Raw genomic sequence first — 24,413 nt, forward strand, 5'->3', positions numbered from 1 at the left:
CGCGGGAGGGAGGGGGGGGGGGGGGGGGGGGCGGCGGGGCAGGGGGCGGGGCTCCGGAGGCGCGCGGCGCAGGGCAGGGGGCGACGTGGGGGCGCGCGGCGCGGGGGGCGGGACTCCTAGGGGCGCGCGGTGCACAGCCCGGGCGCGCGGGGCTGGCGGGCGCGCGGGGGCGGCGGGCGCGGCGCTGCCAATCGCAGACAAAGGCCGCCCCAGTGAATCATGTGGTGCCGGGGGAGGAAGTGCGGCTTATTTTCTTTCCTCCAGTCGCCGGGCTCTGGGTGGAACGCGATGCTCGGAGACCCCTGCGGGGGCGGCGGCGGCCGCGAGCCCCGATGAAGCCCGAGCGCCCCGGCCGCGCCGTAGCGCCCCTGGCCCGATGGAGGCCCCGCCGTGGGACCCCCTACGCAACGACTCGCTGCCGCCCACGCTGACCCCGGCCGTACCCCCCTACGTGAAGCTTGGCCTCACTATCGTCTACACCGTGTTCTATTCGCTGCTCTTCTTGTTCATCTACGTGCAGCTCTGGCTGGTGCTGCGCTACCGCCACAAGCGGCTCAGCTACCAGAGTGTCTTCCTCTTCCTCTGCCTCTTCTGGGCCTCCCTGCGGACGGTTCTCTTCTCCTTCTACTTCAAAGACTTCGTGGCGGCCAATGCGCTCAGCCCCTTCGTCTTCTGGCTGCTCTACTGCTTCCCCGTGTGCCTCCAGTTCTTCACCCTCACGCTGATGAACTTGTATTTCACGCAGGTGAGTCGCGGGAGGCCGCCCCCGCGGGCGGGAGGCACCTGGAGGGCGCTCACCTGGAGGGGGCGATGGCAGCCGCCGGGGCGGGTCACAGAGCCACCAGCCTGAGAGGGTCCGGGGAAGAAGCATTGGTTCTGGGGTGGTCCGAGCCCTGTCCTACCTGCAGGCCTTTGTCCCAGGTAACGCCCTCCCATTCCCAAGGGAGACGAAGGAGAAGGGACAGGAAAACGAGGGCTGGAGGCCACCCGCAGCCTCTGCCCTCAGCTCAGCATCACCCAGTGGGTATGGTCCTCCGTGCGCGGGGAGCGGCATCTCCGTGCACACAGGAGAATCGGTACTGATGGGAGGTGTGCCCCCCAGGGACACTCGAACCCTAGAGTTTTCCCTCTATCCCCTCATCCCAAAGGATCTAACCCCCAGCCCGGAAAGATCACCTGCACGTTGGCCTCCAGGTTGGGGCCAGACACTGGCTTTGTGAGGCAGGGTGGGACTGCCCTGGTTTGGATGGGATGTTCTGAGCCTCCAGAGTGGGAGCCCTGCTGAAGTGCCGCTTGATAACTCATTCCACAGGATTGCTAAACAGCAGCAGTCGGGGCAACACCCAGCTCCTGAGCTGATGCGGCGGGAGGTCAGGGTTGCCGTCCGAGCTCATCTGAGAGGCCCCGAGAGAAAGCCGTAAAAGTTTGCTGGAGCCCTTTTACAGGCACACGGTAGTCGTTTTAGGAGGCAGATTGTTAATAAGCTAATGGGAGAACGTGCGAATTGACTTGGCTGCTGTGACGGTTGACTTAATGAAGTACAGTAATTGGAAAGTACTTTGCAAATACTGTGTAAAGCATTGCATAAAGGTGTAATAGCACAATACCGTCGTCATCATCATCGTCATCTCTGCTTCTCATTAGCTTTTCAAGCCCTAAAATGTCCATTTTCACTAGGACCCTGCCCAGGGGGAAGGCACCAACCACGTCACCTGGTAAGGGGAATTTAAGAGCTGTTGCTTAGGTAGAGGCTTTGTGCCAGCAAGCATTCCATTCCTTTTAGTAGTGTCCTTATTTATTAAAAGAAAATGCTGTTGATTTAAAAAATAATAATAAAAAAAGGAAGAAAAGAAAAGTTAGAAAACAGATTGCCCTGGTGTAGTGGGAGCCCCTGACTGAAAATTTGGAGGAAATACTTTTGGCTAAAAACTAACATATGTACTCTTTAGTAGCTGTTATAATCTTATCAAAAGGGATCTATACTCAAAGCCTTCTCCTTGGTCCAGTGTATCAGCATATTTTCCAGTCCACAAGTAATGTGTATCATCTGTCCAAATACAACTTTTAAACCCAAAAACCAGTTCAGGCAGTCTGCTACGTTGCAGACACTCCGGCTTGTTCATTGGATGGAAAGGGCTGATTCCAGGAAGATACATAAGTCAGGTAGGTCGATGTTCCTTCAAGAACTGTGACGATGATCTGATTGCATATTGAGATCTTTATTCTGGTCCCTTTTTGAGAAAAAAAAGGGCAGCGTAGAGCACTGCCATGGCTCTCTGGCACTCACATGCGAATTCTGCACTCAGAGCTGGATTAGGGGCAGGGCTTCACATTTTCTGCACCATCTGCTGGCTGGTGAGTAAATGCTGAGCGAGGGAAAGAGTGACCAGGCCCACAGCCTTGCAAGCCAAGAGGCCGCAAGCCACCACTCTAGCTTCTTTGTAACTGTCAGGACTTGTTTTCTTTATATCTCCAGGGTGGCTGGCAGGGGAAAGTGGTACTAACTGGTGGCATCTCAGACCGCGGCAGAGAAGCCATTCTCTGGCTTCCTGGCAAATATTCTGATACTTCTGGGGTGTTATGAAGGGGTCACCCTTTGACTCCCGGCTCAGACGCCCCTCTCCCCCTCCCCTCCCACATGCCTTCTCTTAGGCAGGGTTCTCAACCACTGGAATGGCCGGGGGACCTTTAAGGATTACTGCGGCCTGGGCCCCCTCTTAGAGCACATAAATCCGATTTTGGAGGGTGGCGGGTGGTAGCTAACAATGAAGAAGCGTGTGCTGTGTGCTAGGCGGTTCTAAGCGGTTTGTCTTATTTATTCCCAACAACCCTCTGAAGGAAGTACGGATGGTGTCCCCATTTTTCGGAGACGGGTCAGGGAGGTTGTATGACTCACTCAGGGTCACAGGACCAGTGAGCCCTGGAGCCAGGAGGCCCCCCGCCTCCAGACCAGGCTGTACAGCAGAGGCTCCGAGGCCAAGGCTGCCAGCTAGTGGGCCAGGGCAGCCCTGCACGAGGCATGTCTGTCTGCAGAGCTGGGGTGGAGGGTCTGGGCGGGGGTGGGGGTGGGGGGGGGTGAGTTCAGCGGCGCCTGGGCAGCCGTCTCCCCCAGCTGTTCTTTCTCCTGATTTGGGGTCTGGCCCTCAGACTCCTGGGGTTCCTGGGTGTGACTGAATGCGGCGGGCTCAGCTGCCCCCTGGTTCAGCCTTGTCTTGAGCCCTGGGACAGATTCCTGCCATTACAGGCTGGTTTGAGGAAGGAAAAGGAGAAGTGAGGCCTCTCGGTGGGGAGGAGGTGGTGATTATTGGACACTGAGGCAGGAGCCAGCACCTACTGCGCCTTACAGTGCGGCGGGGAAGCTGCAGGGGGGTTACTGTGGGCGCCTGGGGCTCATGGTGGGCCAGCAAAGGCCTGTGAATCCACGCAGCCCCGGGAGTGGAGGGAGCAGGGACCCTGTGGGCAGAGCTGGGTCGGCCCCTGGCGTGTCTCCCAGGGCCAGTTACCGACCTGCTGCAGGACAAGTGCAGCCCTAGTGCTCTCCCCAGGGTTGGAGCAGGTTAAAGGAGGTGCCGTCTGTGCTGCATCCTTCGGCCCCTCCTCTCCGTCAGTTAAGGTGCTCTTTCTGCATCTCCTAATAGCCGGAGCCCAGGCTCTGGCCAAACCACAGTCCTGAACGTCAGGCCCCAGCACTGGCTCGGCCCTTTATCAGCCCACTGTGTCACTGAAATAATTTTTCCCACCAACTTACAACTTTTATGTTTGTCAAATGGCAGTGGCCCTGGGCCTCCCATTGCGGGGAGGATGGAAGTCACCAGTTCCTCACAGCTGTAGCTCCCAGCGCTGAGAGTCGAAGGGACTGGGGGGTCCAGCCCTTCATTCTGCAGATGAGGCAGCCGAGGCCTCGGGGATTCTGGTGACTTGTGCGGGGTCCCCCAGCCAGGCACGCAGAGCCAGGAAGAGTGCTTGCTGCACACAACAGCCCGCAACTCAGAACGCATCCTGGTCCTCATCTCTGCTGACCGGGAACAAGGAGGCGGCTGAAAAGCCAATCCAGGGACCCTGTCTCCACCCCACCAGGAAGAGGGAGGTGGTGACCTCAGGCATAAGTGGATCTCGCTATGGCTCTTGGCAGTCAATTTAATCAAGAAATGTTTACCGAATCTGTTGTGTGCCAGGCCCTAATCTAGGAGTTGTGAAGAGGGAAGCTTCTAGGCCTCTTGATGATTATAAAGAAGTGAGAAGCTTAGGAACACACAAGGCAAGCCTTTGCTGGTCCCCAAGTACCTTATTTCAAAGCTAGGAGCACACAGTCGCACAGGGGCTGGGAATCCTCACCTCTGCACCGTACCGTGGCTGCCCCTTGGCAACGGCTCCTCGTGGTCACTCAGCGGACTCACAGCTGCCAGAGCTCTGTGTGCGTGTGTGTGTGCACGTGTGTGTACTCACACACACGCAGGACCCGGAGAAGTTTCTTTATTAGCGTTCAGTCTACCATCTACCACCAGCACTCCCCAGGAAGTCACTTCCTAATTTTACTTCTAAAAACCGTCCCCCAAGAAGAAGCTTTCCAATTTTACAGCCCAATTTCCCAAGATCTGTCCTCCAAGCACTAGCTCTTTGTTCTCTCTGTCCCCCACTCTTGTGGCTTCAATGCCGAAGGGCTCGCCTGCCAACGTCAGGGGAACCAAATTTCCTTCACGGCCTCCGCACTCGTGGGAACAGTTAGCCTCTTCTGAGCATATCTGAGCTCCAGCCCATTGACCAGGAAGCCGCGAATTCTCAACAGCAGAGGCTGAGCTGAGAACGGTCAGCGTTGTCCCTGTGTTGTCCCTGTGCTGTGAGCCCAGACCTGTGGCTCCCATTCCCATTGGTCCCACACACCCTCACGCCTGTAGGTTTTTGCTGCATCCTTTTGCTCCCCTGCCTTTCCCTGGGTCAGACGAGCAGGGACTCTCAGGGAGGCAGAAAGAGAGCATCATCCTAAGGCCCTTGTCATTGCTCAGGGGGGTCGTGTGCGGCAGTGCCCTTCCCGCCAGAGGGCTGTGATGTGCCCCCATCTTCCAGCCCCCAGAGACGTCAGCTCAGAGGTGCCGGGTGGAGCAGTGAGGGGTGGGCTGATTGGAGAAGAGCGTTGATGAAATTGATACCACTCATCCGAATGACATCCCTAGGAGTGTCAGGTTTTTGGAAACATCATAGTGTGTGATCCCAGGATCTGTTTTCATCCACTGATTCCTGATCACCTTGCAGTTCCAGGGAGAGGAGAGAAGGCTCTTCCCTGTTATGGGTCTAGCAGGTCGGTTATCTCAGGACGGAAATGCCCTCAGCACACAGGTGACCATACCTGGCACGTAGGCACCCCTGGAGGTCCACAGAGGTTTGTAAATATTTTACTTTTGATTCATCCTGTGGCTAAAGTTTAGAGCCTGTTAACCTCTGAGGACAGAGGAGGTCCGAGTGGTTTTACTCTGAGTGGGTTATTTCCTCAAACTTGGGCGTGGAAGACGCAGGAAAGGAAGTCCAGACGGTGCCCGAGTCAGTATTTTAAGCCTTGTGTGTCGCATGTGGTCTCTGTTGCATATTGTTTTTTCTTTTTTAGACATCTCTTTAAAAAGATAAAAACGATTCTTAGCTCACAGGCCATACGGTAACAGGCTGCAGGCTGAACTTGGTCCTTGGCACAAGGTTAGGACAAAGCCGGCATGTGTCACCAAGCTTCTATCCCACCTTGCTGTTATTTTTACTGTGACAGGTCCTTTGGGCACATTGGAAACAGGCCGTGGCTCCTCAGCTGGTAGTTAAAGAGTGTCGTTCACTCAGCGAACAGATCTCATCAATCAGCTGCACACAGGTGTTTGGGCTCAGAGACAGGAAGCTGGAATTTGTGCCCTGAGAGGCCACAGACTATAGGGAAAGACGGACACATGGAGGCGGCAGTGCCAGGAGCCATATGCCACCCACAGCACCTGGGGGAGGGGGGACCTGTCCCGGCCTGCGGGCCGCGGGGGAGCTGGGAGACACAGACGAGTGGCCTTGAGCTCGACGTCGTGTGATGTCACTTTTAATGACAGACACACCAGTCAGGCTACATAGTGTGTAAAGCACAGGGTAAACATCTGCACACTCTGCTCTCCTCGCTCCCCAGACCTAAGAGCCGTCAGAGGCACGTTGCCCATCAGGCCATGTGACGGTCTGTTGGTTGTGTGTGACCCGAGGCAGACAGGGAGGGACGTGGGCCGAATGTGAGCCCGGCCGGCTCCTGTGGGCCCAGCCCCGGCAGGACCACAGCCCTGTCCTGATGAGACGGCATCACTGTCCACACAGAGGTCCTGGTCCTCCCAGCTTTCAGTCGCACAGTCTACTGACATGAACTTGGAGACACATTTCACTCACTTGACAAGTATGTTCTTAAAATTGGGGTGAAATTCACGTCCCGTAAAATTAACCATTTTAATATGTATGACTTAGTGGCATTTAGTACATTCGCATTATTATCCAACCATCACCCCTCTTCAGTTCCAGAACATTTTCATCACTGCAAAAAGACCCTCCACGCCCATTAAGCAGTCACTCCCTTTCCCCCCCTCACCCCAGTCCCTGGCGAACACCGATCTGCTTTCTGTGGATTGGCCTGTTCTGGATACTTCACATCAAAGGAATGATACACTAAGTGGCCTTCCGTGTCTGGCTTCTTTCACTTAGCATGATGTTTTCGAGGTTCATCCGTGTCGTAGGGTGTGTCACTAGCTCATTCCTTTTTAAGGCTGGCTGATGTTCCATCACAAGTGTGTTCCACAGTTCGCTTACCCACTCATCTGCAGAGGGACACGAAGGTTGCTTCAGCACGTGCTTCTGAGTGCCTGTTATTCCCTGGAGGCTGTGCAGATTGGGTGAAGGTCACACGTAGTTCCTGCTTTCAGGGAACTTAGTGTTGAACAGGGAGAAGAGACCACGTAAATTCCGTCCCCATGGTGCCAGTGGCCCATGTGACTTAGTGACAGTCCTTACCGTGGTGACACCAGGCGCGAGATGTTTCTGATAGAAGATTGGGGGCTTAGTTCACTCTGTCATCTCTGTAATTCTCCCTCTAGGACACACGCTTTAAACAGAACCAGTGGCTTTTCTACTATTTAAGTGTAAGTCAAATCCTTTCGCCCTGCTTTGTTCACGGCAACCTCTTGGGGTCCAGGCCACCACCAGGATGGAAAAGTGAAGCTGGGGGAGGGCTGGCCCCGACCCCTGGGACCATGCGGAGCAGTGTCACCCCTCCCATGATAGACTTGGCGGCATATGTTGCTTCTTCTTGGGTCCTCCCTGCTCGGGGTGGGACATTCTCAGTTCCCTTCATTGCTTCTGATGGGATGTGGGTTTGTCCCTCACCATCCTGGTCATTATCCCAGGTGTCTCCATCCAGTGTCCCAGTGAGTTGGGGGCAGCGCAGCAGCAGACCCGTGTCTCGCTCCCCGAGAGCAGTTTTGTCACCACATTCCTTCCCCTGGAGGAGGTACCGCCGGCAGTCCTCTTGGGCAGGATACAGGAGCATTCTCTGACCTTGTCTGAGTCTGTTTGGCTGCTACAATGAAACACGACAGACTGGGCAGCTTCAACATCAAGAATTTCTTTTTCCTTTTCTTTTCTTTCTTTCTTTTTTTTTTTTTAAACAATCCATTGCTTTCTTTTCTTTCTTTAAAAAATTTTTATTTTATATTGGAGTATAGTTGGTTTACAGTGTTGTTAGTTTCAGGTGTACAGCAGAGTGTTTCAGTTATACATATACATATATCTGTTCTTTTTCAAATTCTTTTCACATTGGAGATTATTACAGGATATTGAGTCCCCTGTGCTATACAGTAGGTCCTTGTTGGTTATCTGTTTTATCTATAGTGGGGTGTATATGTCAGTCCCAAACTCCTAATTTATCCCCGCCCCACCTCTCCCCTTTGGTAACCATACGTTTGTTTTCTGTGCCTGTGAGTCTGTTTCTGTTTCGTAAATAAGTTCTTCTGTATCGTTTTTTTTTTTAGGTTTCACATATGAGTGATACCATATTTGTCTTTCTCTGTCTGACTTACTTTCCTTAGTATGATAATCTCTGGGTCCATCCATGTTGCTGCAAATGGCATTATTTCATTCTTTTTTATGGCTGAGTAGTATTCCATTGTATATATGTACTACATCTTCTTTATCCATTCATCTGTTGATGGACATTTAGGATGATTCCATGTTCCCCTTTGGTAACCATACGTTTGTTTTCTGTGCCTGTGAGTCTGTTTCTGTTTCGTAAATAAGTTCTTCTGTATCGTTTTTTTTTTTAGGTTTCACATATGAGTGATACCATATTTGTCTTTCTCTGTCTGACTTACTTTCCTTAGTATGATAATCTCTGGGTCCATCCATGTTGCTGCAAATGGCATTATTTCATTCTTTTTTATGGCTGAGTAGTATTCCATTGTATATATGTACTACATCTTCTTTATCCATTCATCTGTTGATGGACATTTAGGTTACTTCCATGTCTTGACTATTGTAAATAGTGCTGCTATGAACATTGGGGTGCGTGTACCTTTTCGAATTATAGTTTTCTCTGGATATATGCCCAGGAGTGGGATTGCTGGATTGTGTGGTAGCTCTACTTTTAGTTTTTTAAGGAACCTCCATACTGTTCTCCATAGTGGCTGTACCAGTTTACATTCCCACCAGGAGGGATCCCTTTTCTCCACACCCTCTCCAGCATTTACTGTTTGTAGACTTTTTGATGATGGCTGTTCTGACTAACACTAGACACTTCGCTCTCTCAGGAGACTGGTCGCCTGAGGGCAGGGTGTCAGTAGGGTCGGGCTCTGGCAAGGGCCTCTTCCTGCTTGCAGACGCCGGCTTCCCGTCGCGTCCTCACGTGGTAAGGAACAGAGGGAGGCTCCTTGGGGTCCCTTCGATAAGAGTACTAATCCCACCCACGAGGACTCCACCCTCTGGACCTAAGTGCTCAGAGCCTCACCTCCTAATACCATCACAGTGGGGGTTAGGATTTCAACATGTGAATTTGGGGCGGCCGCAAACATGTAGTTCATAAAAAATACCACACTGCTCCCAGCGAGGGCAAGAGTTCCAGGAAACCTCAGAATTGTCCTTCCTTCTGAGGCAGAAAGTTATTTTCTGGAGGGAAAAAGACCCCTGAGGCATCTTCACTACCCATTCTGTAGTTCGTACATCATTTGCTGAGAGGGTTGGGGTCCAGTGGCGAGCCATGGCCCGATGCTGCTGCAGCCACACGAAAGCTTGAAGCCTTGGGGCCCGGCTGGCTGGTAACCCAGCTAAGCTTCCTAGGTGGAGAAATGTATCTTCCGTGCTATGGTGTGTTACCTTATTTAAGCCCGTTTAGAACAATTATGGGCAGGGCCCTGGCAGGTAAACTGTGAACTGCCGTCGCAGGAGCAGTTCAGAAACATCATACCGATCATGTACCTTGTGTGGCCACAGCCCTTCCCATCCATGAGCCCGCAGAGGGAGACGCCTGCCAGGGAGGCTGATGGGTGTTGTTCACCTCCACGTGCACCAGTGAGGTGACCCGGGCTGCCTTGGGGGCGGCCGGGCCCACGTCCCTCCCCTCCTCCCCTACAAGTCAGGCCCACCCCCACTTAGAAGCAAGGCTGCAGCGATCCCTGTGGGGCTGGGATCCCTCTGGGAACTTCGTGTCATAGTTTTGAAAGCAGAAGTCACCGTGATGAACATTTGTACTGACCCTCTTATCTTACAGGGGGACACTGAGGCCCAGGAGCGTAAAGAGAGTTTATCAGGGGTGAGCAAAAGAGCAGGTTCAGGGAATTCCCTGGTGGTCCAGTGGTTAGGGCTTGGCGCTTTCACTGCCGTGGGCCAGGATGCAATCCCTGGTCCGGGAACTAAGATCCCACCAGCCGAGCGTGGCCAAAAAAAAAAAAAAGGCAGATTCATGGCAATCTGGCCAGCTGCGCGCCCCTGAACCCAGACGCTCGGGTAGCAAGAGATGACACAGGAAAAATCAGGGCGCCTGAAGGCCAGCGTTCAGTGTGTCGTCAAGTGACCTTGAGGGCCTTTGGACAGGTGCGCCCTCCAGGGTGCTGCTGCCCGTCGTGGGTGGTACCTGTGGGCCTGACTTGACCATTGTTGAGCCCAGAGCCTGCGGGGTGGCCTGGCGGGTGTTGGTGATGTTGGATGGAGGTGCAGTTCAGTTGATAGGGACAGGGAGGCTCTGGTGAGCTGCTTGGGGGGTGGAGGAGAGAAGAGCTTGGCTGGACCCCTGGGAACTGGAGCAGGAGAGGAGCCTTCAGGAAGGGAGGGGGCAGGTGGAGATGCCTGTATCCCGTGAGACCTCATCCCTTCATCATTTGCAAAGGGGTCCTGAGACTACAGGACAGAGAAGTGTGAGGCTGAGGTCCTGCCTTCGTGGGGCTCCTGGATAGAAAACACACACACACACACACACACACACACACACACACACACACACACACACACACACACACACACACGCGCTGGAGGAGGGCTCTCCGGTGCTGGCTCAGCTGGACAGGGCAGCAGAGCTCTCAGGAGAGCAGGAGAAGGCTGAGGATGCTTCCAGGGAGTTCTGGGCTTTACAGAAGTTCAGAGGAGAGGCAGCATCATTGTTGGTCCCGAGATCACATATGAAAGCAGCTCGCCTAAGTGCTGGGGGTCCTCTGTCCCGACGGTCAGCGTGAGGCCAGGCAGTGGGTAGGACTCGCTCCTTGAACCACGCACTTGCCAAGTTCAAAGACAGGAGATGACAGGGTGAAGACCTGACCTTGGGAGCCAGTCACCTCCCTGGGGGCCTGTCACACCTGCCCAGGTGGGGACACAGAGCATGCCTTGGCTTCAGGCTGCTGCACCCAGAATGACTTGGTATGGACAGCATACTCCTTTTTCTTTCATGGGGTTCCGTGGCTTTTTTTGAGGAAATTTTAATTTTCATTGAAGCATAGTTGATTCATGGTGTTGTGTTAGTTTCAGGTGTCCAGCCAAGTGATTCAGTTATGCATATACATAAATCTATTCTTTTTCAGCTTCCTTTCCCTTATAGGGAGTAGAGTTTCCTGAGCTGTACAGTAGGTCCTTGTTGGTTATCTATTTTATGTATTCTGTGGCTTTAAAAACAGGGCCAGTGTCTGCAGACATAGAGACATCGCCCCGCCCTTGCTGTCTTAGAGAGTTGACCTTGCTCTTCTTCAGGGATTGCTATGCATAGGAAGACGTCCTGCATTTGAATTCAGCGGGCTCCAAAAATTTAAAAACTGCAGGTTGAGTCACCCTGCTCTGGTGAATGAGGATGCTTAGCATGTGGAAACACAGACTAATGACTGTCACCCAGGGAGACCAGGGCCTCAGGGTTTGCATAATTTCCCCAATATATCAGGAAGTGGCCAACACAGAGGGATCACAAGTGCAAATCGTGAATGTGTCAGTGGTTCCTAACCTTCTTGAGTACGAAAGTTCCTTTTATGGTCAAGAGAGCATTTATGATCACAGTTTAGTAGCTGTGCATTTAGAATCGTGGTTTGAGAGCATTTGCAGGGACTGGTAGTAATAATATAGCGGCAGCGGGGGCAGCAAATACATAAACGCTGAGATAGTGTCTGGTAGGTGGCAGGCATTTGGCTGAGTGCTCTGTCTGTGGTAATTCACCTAATCTTCACAAAAACCTATGAGATGGGCACTATTATTAGTCTCATTTTACAGATGAGGTACTTGAAGCACAGAGAGGTTAGGTAACTTTTCTAAAGTCACACAGCTGATTATTGGTGGAGCCAAGATTCAAGCCCAGGGGAGCCAGCTCCAGAGTCCACACTCTTTTTTTTTTTTTCCAAGTTTTTATAATATATACATATATATACATACATACATACATTTATTTATTCATGCATGCATGCATGCATGAATGCATGCATAACCCGCCCAGCACAGGTTGTAGGATCTTAGTTTCCCGACCAAGGATCAAACCAGGGCCATGGCAGTGAGCTGAGTCCTAACCACTGGACCGCCAGGGAATTCCCCAGAGTCCACACTCTTAACCACCTTTAGGTATCTCTCTGCTGGAGATGGACACACAGCTGTGACCTGCAGACGGTGGAATACCCAGCCTTAGTGAGAATGCATGAATGAGAGCCAAGTGTCTCAGCATCGATACATTGCAAATACCTTGTGACAGGTGAACAGACAAGTTGCAGAAGGGTATGGAAGGCACTGATTCGAACAAAGTGAGAAACCATGCAAGATGGGACTATATATTGTTTATCCTCGTAAAAGTAGAAGCCTGCTGGCTATCAGAACACCAAAGTCAGGTGGCCATTCCCGCTGCAGAGGAGGGAGGGATCAAAGCCAAGGAGAGAGACGCTGGGGGCTTCAATGGTGTCTTTTTATTTATTAGAAATAAAATGAACTGGAGCAAACAGGGCAGTGTCAAAGGTGACTGAACTGCATGGTGGGTAGTGAATTTTGGTTACTTTATTTCTTTGTGTATACGTGACATAGTTTATAGTAAAGTTTAAACCTGTAAATGTGTAACATTTTCAAACGAATTTGCATACATACATTTAAAAATAGTATGTGAGAGAGAGAAGGGGAGGAGGCAGAGATTGGTTTAGACATGGGTCTGTGCTTGGTGCACACAGAGTTACAGACCCTCTTGGTTACTGTGAGGGTCTCCAGGGGCCTCAGCCCCCGGGTGGGACCACAGACACAGGACCAGGTGTGCAACCTGGGCCTGGGGTCTGGAGCCTGTTCAGGATGGGAGGGTTGTGAAGCGTCCACCTGCCTGTTTGCTTCTAAAGGGGCAGCGCTTCAGGAAGAGGTGGCACCGAAGCAGAGACTCGGCGACGCGGGTCGTGCTCTCGGGGGTGGGGTGTGTGGAATTTATAAAGCAAAATGGCCACATAGAGAAATTGTGAATAAAGTGCAGGTCTGGAGGCCTAGCGCTTCATTGATTTGTCACAGACGCTGCCTCTGGGGACAGAAGAGGTTACTTTTGTTTAGTTTCGCCGAATGCACAAGGGTCACTGTCATCCTCACAAGGAAGAGCCTGGGACGTTTCTGCCAGAAGCCGCCAGCATGCTTCATTAGGAAAAATGATTGTAAAGCAGCAAAAGCCAGCTGGGGTTGGTAGGAGGAAAAAACAGGCAGGCAGGACTTCAAAGGGTGGGAACAGAAGGGGTGAGCCGTTCAGGGGCTGTAATTTATGAGGGGAGGGAGGCCGAGGGCAGCAGCTGTCTCTAGAGCCTTTGTACGTCTGTCACGCGTGTACGTCATAGGCGGCTCTCTGGGCCCTCCTGCGTCATCCGGGAGGTGGGGGGAAGGGCCTGGGGTTGCCCAGAGGGCACAGAGCGCCGCGGGTGGGCGGGAGGGCTGGAGGGGGTTGAGAACAGAGGCGGGCTCTCCCCACCCCAGCCTCCCTCCCTGGGGCCAGCTTGGGGGTGGGGACGTCCTCCCGCTTCCCCAAACCGGAATTAAACCTTCAGAAAGTCACCTGGCTTTCCTGTCCTGGGCGTCAGTTCTAGGTAGGACTCCGCAAGGCCGTGGAAATGATGCCGCGACCAACAGGAATGGGTGCGGGCAAGATGCTTTAGTCCCACAACGGGACGGGAGTTTCCATGGAAACTGCGCTGGGCTCCCCTCTCTTGGCCGCACCCCTGCCTCCCACCTCTCCCTCCCCGTGGGTCCCGGGGCCCAGGCTCCTGATCTTAAACCAGGTCCTAGTGCTCTTGCATAATCTCTCTCTCATTTCACAAACACATCTTTAAAGAGTAGCTGATGCTCTAGAATAGACTCCCCACTTCCTCCTGCCTCCCCCCACTTCCCCTCCAGGCCCCTCCCCATCTGCCCAGCTCCCCACGTTATCCTGTCTTACTTCTGGGCAGCGTCTGGCACCCTGAGGGTCCCTCACCCAGGCCTCTCTCTCCCCCTTTGCCCACCTACGTGCCCCCGGGCCAGCTCCTTGCCTGCTGTTCTGCTCCTCTCTGTTGGCTGAGACCAGTTCACACTCTGTACCGTTCTCCATTTAAAGCTCTGCATCCACAGACTTGCCCAACCATCACCACCATCAATTTCAGAACATGGTTTTTATTGAAGTATAATTGATTTACAAGGTTGTGTTCATTTCTGCTGTACAGCACAGTGATTCAGTTATGCATATATACACATTCTTTTTCATATTCTTTTCCATTATGGTTTATCACAGGATATTGCATATAGTTCCCTGTGCTCTACAGTAGCACCTTGTTGTTTATCCATCCTATAGATAATAGTTTGCATCTGCTAACCCCAGACTCCCAATCCATCCCTCCCCCATCCCCCTCCCTCTTGGCAACCATAGGTCTCTTCTCTATGTCTGTGAGTGTTTCTGGTTCATAAAAGGTAAGAACATTTTTTTGTCGCTCCCAGAAGAAACCCTGGAGCCCTTAGCAGTCACCCACACTTCTCCCCAACCCCCCAGACCCAGGCAGCCGCTAAGCTACATTCTGTCTTTGTTTTGCCTGTAAACATACACCTCTGTTTTCACCTTCTCTCTGAACCCCTAGTCCAGGCCCTTTGTCTCTGGTCCCCACCCCTGCCCCCCTCTAAAAGCACAGCTCTGATTTCAGATTGTGTGGATTCTACTGAAAGCCTTGTGATTCTCTTACAGAGAAGTGCGTGTGCCTTACCTGACTTCAGGCTGCTGCCTGGACTTGTGTCCTAGCCTAGCCTGCTGCCCACCTGGCCCACCCCAGGGGGTCCAGGTTCCCCTCAGGCTGTCTCACCTTCTCACAACTCACACCCCCCCTCACACCACGTCTGTATCTGGTTGTAGTTTCTGGAGGTCAGGACCAACGTTTCCTTATTTTCACAATTCTCGGTTCCAGATCTGGTGCTCAGTGCCAGCTGACCCGTCACAAATACCACCAGTCTGAATGTGGGGAGAATTCGAATTTTCGTCTGGCCTCACTTGTTTCCCAGCCACTCACAGGTCCCTGTCGTCCTGCCCTCCCATCTGGTAGGTCTGGTTTTGCAGGGAGCGGGCGGTGCCCACACTGTCCCTAGCAGTGGCTGTAAAATATGAAGGGGTAATTCATTCTTGTCTGCCTCCCCCTCAGGAGCCCTGTCCTCCTCCCAGCCGGATTCCTGCTGAGGTCAGTGGGAGCCGGCGCAGGCTCTAGGAGATGGGCAGCCCGGTAAGAGAGCAGGAGTCATCCCGGGAGGGTTAGCTCCGCTTCTGGGCACTAATCAGTCTTTAATGAATCTCCTTGGGACACAGACAGGAGTCGGGGAGGGCTGAGTAGGAGAGTTTAGAATTTTTTTTTTTTTTTTAAACTTTTTCCAGACGTTTATCTACTTTATTTAATGAGGGCAAAAATGACGCTGCAATTAAATGTATACTGTGTCAGTTTAAAATGCCAGGAAATAGCAGCTTAGGTTTCAGGATTAACTTGAAGGACAGGGCAGAGTTTCTAAGCACAACTTGCAAAGGCCCGGGTGAATTCAAGATGTAAACAGTTGACCCTTGAACAACATGGGTCCACTTAGATGTGGATTTTTTTTCCACAGTGGATACTACAGAACTACATGATCTGCGGTTGGTTGAATCTGTCTGTGGTTACAGGGAAGCCGCCTTTATGCTGAAGGCCCATGGTAAATTCTACTTGGATTTTCACCTGCATGGAGGGTCAGGGAGCCCCTGACCCCCTCGTCGTTCAGGGGTCAACCGTAATTGCCACAGGTTATAAAGAGTGGACAGAGCTTTCACAAATTGTCGTTGAGGCTTTTATTTTGACGTTGTTATCTGTCACCCTGGCTTTCAGCTTAGGATCAAATGGTTTATTTCGTGTCAGACTGTCCCCTTACCTGGTGATGACTTTTCTCCTCCAGGCTGCGATGTGGACTTAATGAGGATCTACGTTTTGTGGGGTTTCCCCATCTTTTACAGGATGGGGCTTTGGGTTCCTTCTGGGGTAGAATGCATGGCCTGGGGGACCCCTCGTGCTCAGTGCCTTGCTTTATTGGTGTTCACCACGGGGGTGAAGGCTGAGTATGATTTTCAAGTTGTCATTTTTTCTTTTTTGTTGTTATGATGATGACGATGATGATTGCTCTTATTAAGGCTGCAGTGAACATTCTACCTGTGCTTAGCGCCTTAAGGGCAGTGTCCCAAACTCTGTTCCCTGGAACACTCATTAGGAGCACCTTCAGCGGCCAAATAAGTTTGGAAAATTGCTGCATACCTTGCGTTTCCCTTGAAGATTTACAACACAGAGTAATCAGCCTTTTAAAGGCTCTGGGAATTCTTGCAGGGAAAAGCTGGGTAGCCTAGCAGTTTCTAAATTTGTTTGCTGACCTAACGCTTATTTCCAGTCACCTTTATGAATTCCCAGTTCTGTGGGCGCACCTCGAGAAACCCAGCCTCAGAGTCAGTTCTTACAAGGAGAATTATGGGGGCAAAGCATGTGATTGTTGATAAAGCTCGAGCCCTGGACCAGATATTTGATAGTCGTGGCTGGGAACCCTGACCTCCGCTGGGTTCCAGGAAGGGGCTTCTGGGGCCCAGGCGGGCCTCCCACCCCTGACTCCTTTCAGTTCATCGTCCATCCGGCATGTGCATTCGGGGCTGCAGGGACCGTGGGAAGGAAAGAAACGTCTCTCATTTTATATATGGAGGAGGATGGTGCACAGGGGGGCTATGCTTCCACTTGGGAGGGTTCACTGCTTTTGCAGCTCTTGGCTGGGGGTGTGGATCTGCAGGTCCCGGGCCCTGAAGACCCAGCGCTGGCTGAGTGGTGGCAGTGAGCTGGGTGCCCCATGGGCCACGGGTTGACCCTGATCCGTGCATGTGCTCTTGTGCCGTCCCGGTGGGACCAGGAGCCGCCTGGGTGAGACGAGGCAGGCTGTGGCCGAGGGGCAGGAAGAGATGATGTGCCCATCACGCGGCCGAGCCCCCGACCTGCAGATCAGCCCCCTGTGCCCAGACCACCTGGGCCCATGGCCTTGCTGGGTTGCATCTCCTCTTGTCATTTGCCCAGTCCAGGTTTTCCCTCACCAGTAGGGACCATAACCCTGTTGAAGGCAGAACGGGTCAAATTTTTCTTGCATCCGTGGCAGCACTTTGCACCGAGCTGGGTCCATGGGACGGGACCACCTGTGAGTGGTTTCTGGGAGCCCAGCGATGGCCCTGGCGTATGAGAGTCAACTGAGTTACCTGCCACCGAGTAAGCCCGCCAAGGGTGGCGAAATATTAAAACGATATTTGTATATTTTGTCGACAAGTTCAAACACTTTAAAAAGTACTGTAGTTTCAATATCATGATATCACTTATGTGTGGAATCTAAAAAAATGGTACAATTTAACTTATTTACAAAACAGAAATAGACTCACAGACATAGAAGACAAACTTATGGTTACTGAAGGGGAAAGCGGGGGGATAAATTAGGAGTTTGGGATTAACACATACAAGCTACTATATGTAAAATAGATAAACAACAGGGACGTACTGTATAGCACAGGGAACTACATTCACATCTTGTAATAACCTATAATGGAAAAGAATCTGAAAAAGAATATATATATATACACACACACGTGTGTGTGTGTATATATAACTTAATCACTTTGCTGTACACCTGAAACTAACACAACATTGTAAATTAACTATACTTCAATTTAAACATGGTTAAAAAATACTGTAGTTTCGTCTCCTCACTTTGATATCTGTGAAGAATTCTCTCTCTTTTTTAAAAAATTTATTTATTTTTGGCTGCGTTGGGTCTTCGTTGCTGTGCGCAGGCTTCTCATTGTGGTGACTTCTCTTGTTGCGGAGCACAGGCTTCAGTAGTTGTGGCATGCGGGCTCAGTAGTCGTGGCACGCGGGCTCAGTAGTCGTGGCTTGCAGGCTCTAGAGCGCAGACTCAAGGCCCTGATCTTCCTGGACCAGGGCTTGAACCCATGTCCCCTGCACTGGCAGGCAGATTCTTAACCACTGTGCCACCAGGGAAGCCCCAAGAATTCTCTTGATTATTTAAAAGCAAGATCCTCAAGTACTATGTACTATGTACTTATGTATCATAAGAGCGTTTTTCTGAGAGCATTGTTATAGGTTGCATGAATCAGTATCATTCAGTATTATCAGTAAAAGAACTTTGGAGTGATGTATTAATCTATGTCTTATTCCTAAGGGAGGTTGTTTTATAACTTTTCTCCTTCTCATGGACTGCAGAGAAATACCAAAGGTGATGTGGCTTGCCTAAAATCCCACGGGAGCTTGTCAGCGAAAGCTGGGCTCGGGGCCCCTTTGACGCAAGGGCAGTGTACTCACGCCATCTCTGTGTTTTTACCAGGTACTTTATTTGTGATGTGAACCCCTACCTCCTACCCCCTTCCCAGAAGGATTTAGGACCGAGACAAAACTCACGTCACAAACAAAATAATTCCTCCATAAGTTTGGAATGCTCCCCTGTGAAGCTCTGAAAATGTGTTTTTAAAAAGCGGGGCGAGGGTTTGCTTATTGTAAGGTCTGTAGGAATGTCTGCGGTTCCCCTCTCACCAAGATGTTGATTCTGAGGATTAGAGTCCTCAGCTGGTGGCGCGTTGTTGTAAGTTTGAGGCAGGCGTGAGCGTGAACGTCGTGGGGTGCTGTCCGTGGACTTGGAGCGTCCCCTGATCTCTGTTCTTGGCACTGTACCTGGACTCTTGTGGTGTCATCTCATTGCTGTGATCAACTATTTCAGTGCGTTTGAAATGAATGATTGCAAAGCTACTCAAGAATATTAGGTCAGGCAGTTTTCATCTCTTTCGTATTTCCTATGAAGCGGTCTTTGTGCTAGCCAAACCCGAATCCGAATCACTCGCTCACTCGCTCGGGGTGGGCAGTCTATTAAAATGCAGATTCCTGGGCCCCAGCCCAGACCCATCAGCTTGGCACCTCAGAGGGTGGGGCTCTGGGATTTGCATCTTTAGCAGGTTTCCTGGGTGATTCCTATGCATGGATAAGTCTGAGAATTACTACTGAGGGTCCTCAGAAGAGTGTCTTTGAAAAGGTTCCCGGGGGAATGGCTGCTTCTATTGCATGTGTTTTGTGGGAATCGGCCCCTAGGGTCACTTGGAGGCTCGCTGCCCCTCGTGACATCTGTCTGCACCTGCAGACACGGCAGGGCACTTGGATCCACTGAAGGCTTTCCCAGCATTATGTTCGCATAACCCTCCGGCAGACTGATTTCTCACTGCTTGCTCCTCAGACAGGAGGGCGACAGTCCGGAACCCCCGTGAGCCCCCGTGGGTTCCAGGGCGGCCTGTCCCCTCCTCCCCTGTCGCCAGGACCGTGCTCTTACTCTCCACCCTGTTTTCCCCTTGTCCTTCCCTCCTTACCACTCTGGCAGGGTTTCTCCCCCTTAGACAGGTGTTTGGGGGCTGAGTAGATCCCAAGGGAAGTACCAAGGGCCCAGAGGGCTGAGGAGAGGGGAACAGCGCCTGGCGGAGGATGGTGGGTTCCCAGAGGGACATCGCAGCCCTCAGGGCCAGCAGGAGGACAGGCGGGGTGCCGAGGGCGTGTTTGGGAGCTCCGTGCAGGGGGAGAGCCTGGATGCAGGCAGTGCAGGTCGTCCGATCCTTGCCGTCCCCAGCGGGAGCATCTCTGAAAAAATGTCCTCACTCCTCTACTCTTCCACACCCTTCCTTTCCTTCTCCCCGCAATGCCGCCACCCGCTCGCAGACACCGGGGGTCAGGAGAGCAAGTGTAGGGGCACCTGCGCTGCTGCCCCACTGCACCCCGAGCCAGACCCTGACCGGTGACCGCCCTCAGGGCTCCCGCGAGCACACACCCACACCGTGGGAAGAGCCGCGTGCCTCGCGGGGCTGGAGCCTCTGCTGACACCTGCTTTCCGTCTCCCCTTCGCCTTCTCACAGGCTCTGCCAGGCCAGCCTCTGCCCCCCGCGTGGGCCTGTTAACAGACTGTGCAGGCTGCGAAAATCTGGGGAAATTCCAACAGGCAGCACGTCATCGAGTTTGATACTCCTGTAGTCCAGTGGGCTGCAGAGTTTGAGGCCCGAGTCGATGGACACACGTACATTCAAACCACATTCTTTTGGTGCCAGTGAAAGTCCTAATAAAGTGTGAGAGTGAACTGGTTATCTCTGGGGGAAGTATGGGCTCAAATACAATTTTTTTTTTTTTTTTTTTTTTTGCCACACTGTGCAGCACGTGGGATCTTAGTTCCCCGACCAGGGATTGAACCCACGCCCCCTGCATTGGAAGCGTGGAGTCTTAACCACTGGACCACCAGGGGAGTCCCTCAAATATAAATCTTAAAATAAGGGACATATGGGCTAGTGGTAGACCGGTAAAACCTTAAAAAAACAAAACATTTTAACCATTTGTAAATACCTTTCCTTTTAAATTTCAAATTAAATTTAAATTGTATGCACAGCCTAAACAATGTTTAGCTTCACAAACTTTCTCACAAAGCAGACCTCTCAATTTCAGAGCCGTGCACCAAGGGAAAGGGGAGTTCTAAGCAATGGTATCAGTTTGTCAGTGTCAACAGATTGTGTACCCAACTTGCCGTGTTTTTTTCTCATTGCAGGTGATTTTTAAAGCCAAGTCAAAATATTCTCCAGAATTACTCAAATACCGGTAAGTTCACCCCCACCCCCACCCCCCGGGACCTTTCTCTATGTGACAGCCGGTGACCTCGAGGTTTGCACACATCACTCCTCTGTGAGCTGCCCGAAACCGGCCTGCTTGCTGTGTGTCGCGTTCACTGCTCACTGAATCACCGCTTAGCAGGCCTTGCAGCATATTGGCCTCGATTAGAAGAAACAAGAGTCCGGTAGGGACTTCCCTGGCGGCCCAGTGGTTAAGACTCCCAGCTTCCACTTCACGGGGCGTGGGTTTGATCCGTGGTCGAGGAACTGAGATCCCACATGCCGTGTGGCATGGCCAAAAAGAAAAAAAAAAAAGAAACGAGTCTGGTGCCTTTCCTAACCAGGGAGAACGGAGAGGGGAAATAAGTCTAAGACGTGCATGCTGCGTCTAAACCTTTCCCAGGCGCTTGCGAGGTCAAGGGCCTCAGCAGAAGGAAGGCGAGCTCCCTAAAGATGCCCGCGTGGCCAGACATCCCCCTCCCTACCCTCTGGGTGCAGGTGCAGCTCTGGTAGAGCCTTGTCCCCGAGGCCCTGCCCCCTCCCCCTGGTGGCCTGACCCCCAGTCCCTGGCTGCTGACTGCTGGCGGGCTCTGTTTCTGGAACTCACCAGCGAGGCCCACGCAGGGCTGAGCAGGAGAGGCTTGTAATCTGGAAGGGGAGGCTTTAAATCACATGCCGAATTGATGGCAGGAGGTAGATATGCATGTTTTTCCTCGGGGGGCGGGGCAGGTCCATCGCTTTCCCCAAGTCTTCAGAGAGGCCTATTGACTTCCCAGCAGCAAAGAACCCCAGTGGCTTCAAGAATGGTCAGCCTTGGGGGACTTCCCTGGTGGTCTAGTAGTTAGGACTTCGCCTTCCAATGCAGGGGGTGTGGGTTCGCTCCCTGGTTGGGGAGCTGGGATCCCACATGCCTCACGGTCAAAAGACCAAAACATAAAACAGGAGCAATATTATAACAAATTCAATAAAGACTTAAAAAAAAAAGAATGGTCAGCCTTGAGATGTAGAGAACAAATGTATAGACACCAAGGCTGGAAAGCAGGGGTCGGGGTTGAGGTGGTGGGGTGAATTGGGAGATTGGGATTGACATGTATACACTAATATGTATGAAAGAACCTGCTGTGTAGAAAAAAACAAAACAAAATTCAAGAATGGTCAGCCTTGGGCAGAGGGGGAAGGTGTGAGATGGGCACCGCATGAGTCAAGGTGTCCTGATGTCCCTGCCTGGGAGAGCTTGGCTGCCTGGGTAAACATTTCTGGAAAGGTGGCTTTGGCCACTTACCTTCTGAGTCAAAATGAAATTTTAGTCTTTTTGTTACTTTACAAACATGTAAAAATGTATACATATTTTATTTAAACATGTATCATCTTAAATTTACAAAGACTTTTATTTAAAATTCTTAAAGTGTATGTTTTGATCCTCCTTTTGTATCCCAGGAAGCTGAAGTTCAGAAAGTTAGGTGATAGTACGTGGGCCAAGATACAAGTGATGAGACTTGTGTGCTGTGTGTTTGTTTTTGTTTTTCATCTGATCTTGCTGTTTCCCTTCAATGCTTTTTAAAAAAATTTTACTTATTTATTTTTGGCTGCGTTGGGTTCTCGTTGCTGCACGCAGGCTTTCTCTAGTTGCGGCGAGCAGGGGCTACTCTTTGTTGCGGTGCGCAGGCTTCTCATTGAGGTGGCTTCTCTTGTTGCAGAGCACGGGCTCTAGGTGTGTGGGCTTCAGCAGTTGTGGCACGTGGGCTCAGTAGTTGTGGCTCGTGGGCTCTAGAACGCAGGCTCAGTAGTTGTGGTGCACGGGCTTAGTTGCTCCGCGGCATGTGGGATCTTCCCAGACCAGGGCTCGAACCCACGTCCCCTGCATTGGCAGGCAGATTCTTAACCACTGTGCCACCAGGGAAGCCCTTCAATGCTTTTTAAAAAAAATTTTATTGAGGTGTATTTGATTTATGATGTTAATTTCTGCTGTACAGCAAAGTGACTCCGTTATACACATTCTTTTTCATATGCATCTCCATTATGGTTTATCACAGTATATTGAAAATAGTTCCTTGTACTATACAGTAGAACCTTGTTGTTTATCCGTTCTGTATATAATAGCTTGCATCTGCTAGTCCCGAACTCCCAATCCATCCCTCCCCCAACCCACCTTGACAATCACAAGTCTGTTCTCTGTGTCTGTCCCTTCACTACTTTTGAGGAGTTCAGTTCATGTTTCTGCCAGACTATTTGTCTGGGACTTCAGAGTGTACCATGGAATGATGTTGCTTCTAAGAAGGACAGTTTAAAGTAGCAATACTTTACAGTCAGCCCTCCGTATCCACAGATTCTGCACCTGCAGATCTGGAGGGTGGGAGGGGGCTGACAGTCCCTTATGTGACATGTACTACACTATTCTCTGTAATGGACTTGAGCATCCTTGGATTTTGGTATTGGCTGGTGATCCTGGAAGCTGTCCCTTGCAGATACCGAGGGACAGCTGTATTAGGAAAACTTGGGGACGTGCAGGAGGAGGAACATTAGAAATTAAGCTTGCACGTGGGCCTCAATGGAGGCTGTTTGGAACGTGAGTCGACTTGGACAGAGGCAGTGGCTCGAGACAAGCGCTTTTAAAAAAATATATATATTTCAAGGATTATTTTCACATGATTATCATACAGTATTACAATGTATTATGTGCAAAATTCCATTAAAAAATCATTTACAAAAGGAAGTACAACACGGTATGTGTTGAGGGTTCTAGGTGTACAGCAAAAGCTTAAAAAGGGACAAGGTACAAAGCCAACCAAATTAGATGACTATGCATCTTTACACAGTACAATAACATGTTTTTGTAACTACGTGTTATGTTGATATGAGACCCTCATCCTCTGTGCAAACTGCCCTCCTGCCCAAGGAGGTTTCGTAAAACAGAAATTTAACTTCACCACACATTCTACAACACAGCTGGGCTTTTTGGTGCATTTGCAAACTCATTTCCAGACTCACGTAATGTGAGTTTCATTGAGTTTATTTAACTCAATGAAACTCACATTACGTGGTTTCTGCCCAAAATAATTTGATGCTGTTAGTTTTTTTTTTTTTTTTTTTTCGGCATGCGGGCCTCTCACCCCTGTGGCCTCTCCCGTTGCGGAGCACAGGCTCCGGACGCGCAGGCTCAGCGGCCATGGCTCACGGGCCTAGCCGCTCCGCGGCATGTGGGATCTTCCCGGACCGGGGCACGAACCCGTGTCCCCTGCATCGGCAGGCAGACTCAACCACTGTGCCACCAGGGAAACCCGATGCTGTTAGTTTTGATTTATGTGGAAAAGGAAAAAAAAAAAAAAAAAAAGCATTGTTCTTATGTTTTTTTCCTCGTGGGGTTTTCAAAATTGCTTCTGAAAGCAAATAACATGGGACAGATTCTGCAAATCTCACTGCATATTCACAGTATTTTCAGCATAGGTGGCTCCTTCTATCTCCTTTTCCCACTTCCTTCAAGGAGCCTGAACCAGCAGACTCCACCCCGTAGTCCTCTGTTAGTCTGTATTTCCCTCTCGACCTCTCTCTACATTCATTTCTTTCCTGATCCTCAGCATCACATGGTGAAAACACAAAACAACGCGATACCACTGAGCGTGAATAAGGTGATAACAGTACGTCGGATTTCCAAAGGCATTCTGTGGCCAGTGTCAGTAATAAATGGCTGTAAGAAACCCAGCAGTCTCTCCCCACAAAGTTGCCCAAACATCCGGTTACAGAAGAAAGACTTTTTTTTTTTTTTTTT

At 51.2% G+C, this 24,413-nt stretch overlaps 1 protein-coding gene across 2 annotated transcripts in view; it reads left to right on the plus strand.

Moving 5' to 3' along the window:
* The first annotated feature begins 190 nt into the window (after positions 1-190).
* GPR137B (G protein-coupled receptor 137B) overlaps positions 191-24,413 on the plus strand; it is a 44,778-nt gene continuing 20,555 nt past the window's right edge. Inside the window, exons 1-2 of one of the 2 annotated variants that reach the window (XM_007110467.4) lie at positions 191-745; positions 20,587-20,636. In XM_007110467.4, coding sequence (XP_007110529.1) covers positions 377-745; positions 20,587-20,636 — 419 coding nt within the window. In that variant the 5' untranslated portion in view covers positions 191-376. The remainder of the gene's footprint in view (positions 746-20,586; positions 20,637-24,413) is intronic. The other variant, XM_024115692.3, reaches the window with a different exon arrangement.

The sequence above is a fragment of the Physeter macrocephalus genome, chromosome 20, assembly GCF_002837175.3.
Source record: "Physeter macrocephalus isolate SW-GA chromosome 20, ASM283717v5, whole genome shotgun sequence".
In the NCBI taxonomy this organism is placed as follows: Eukaryota; Metazoa; Chordata; class Mammalia; order Artiodactyla; family Physeteridae; genus Physeter; species Physeter macrocephalus.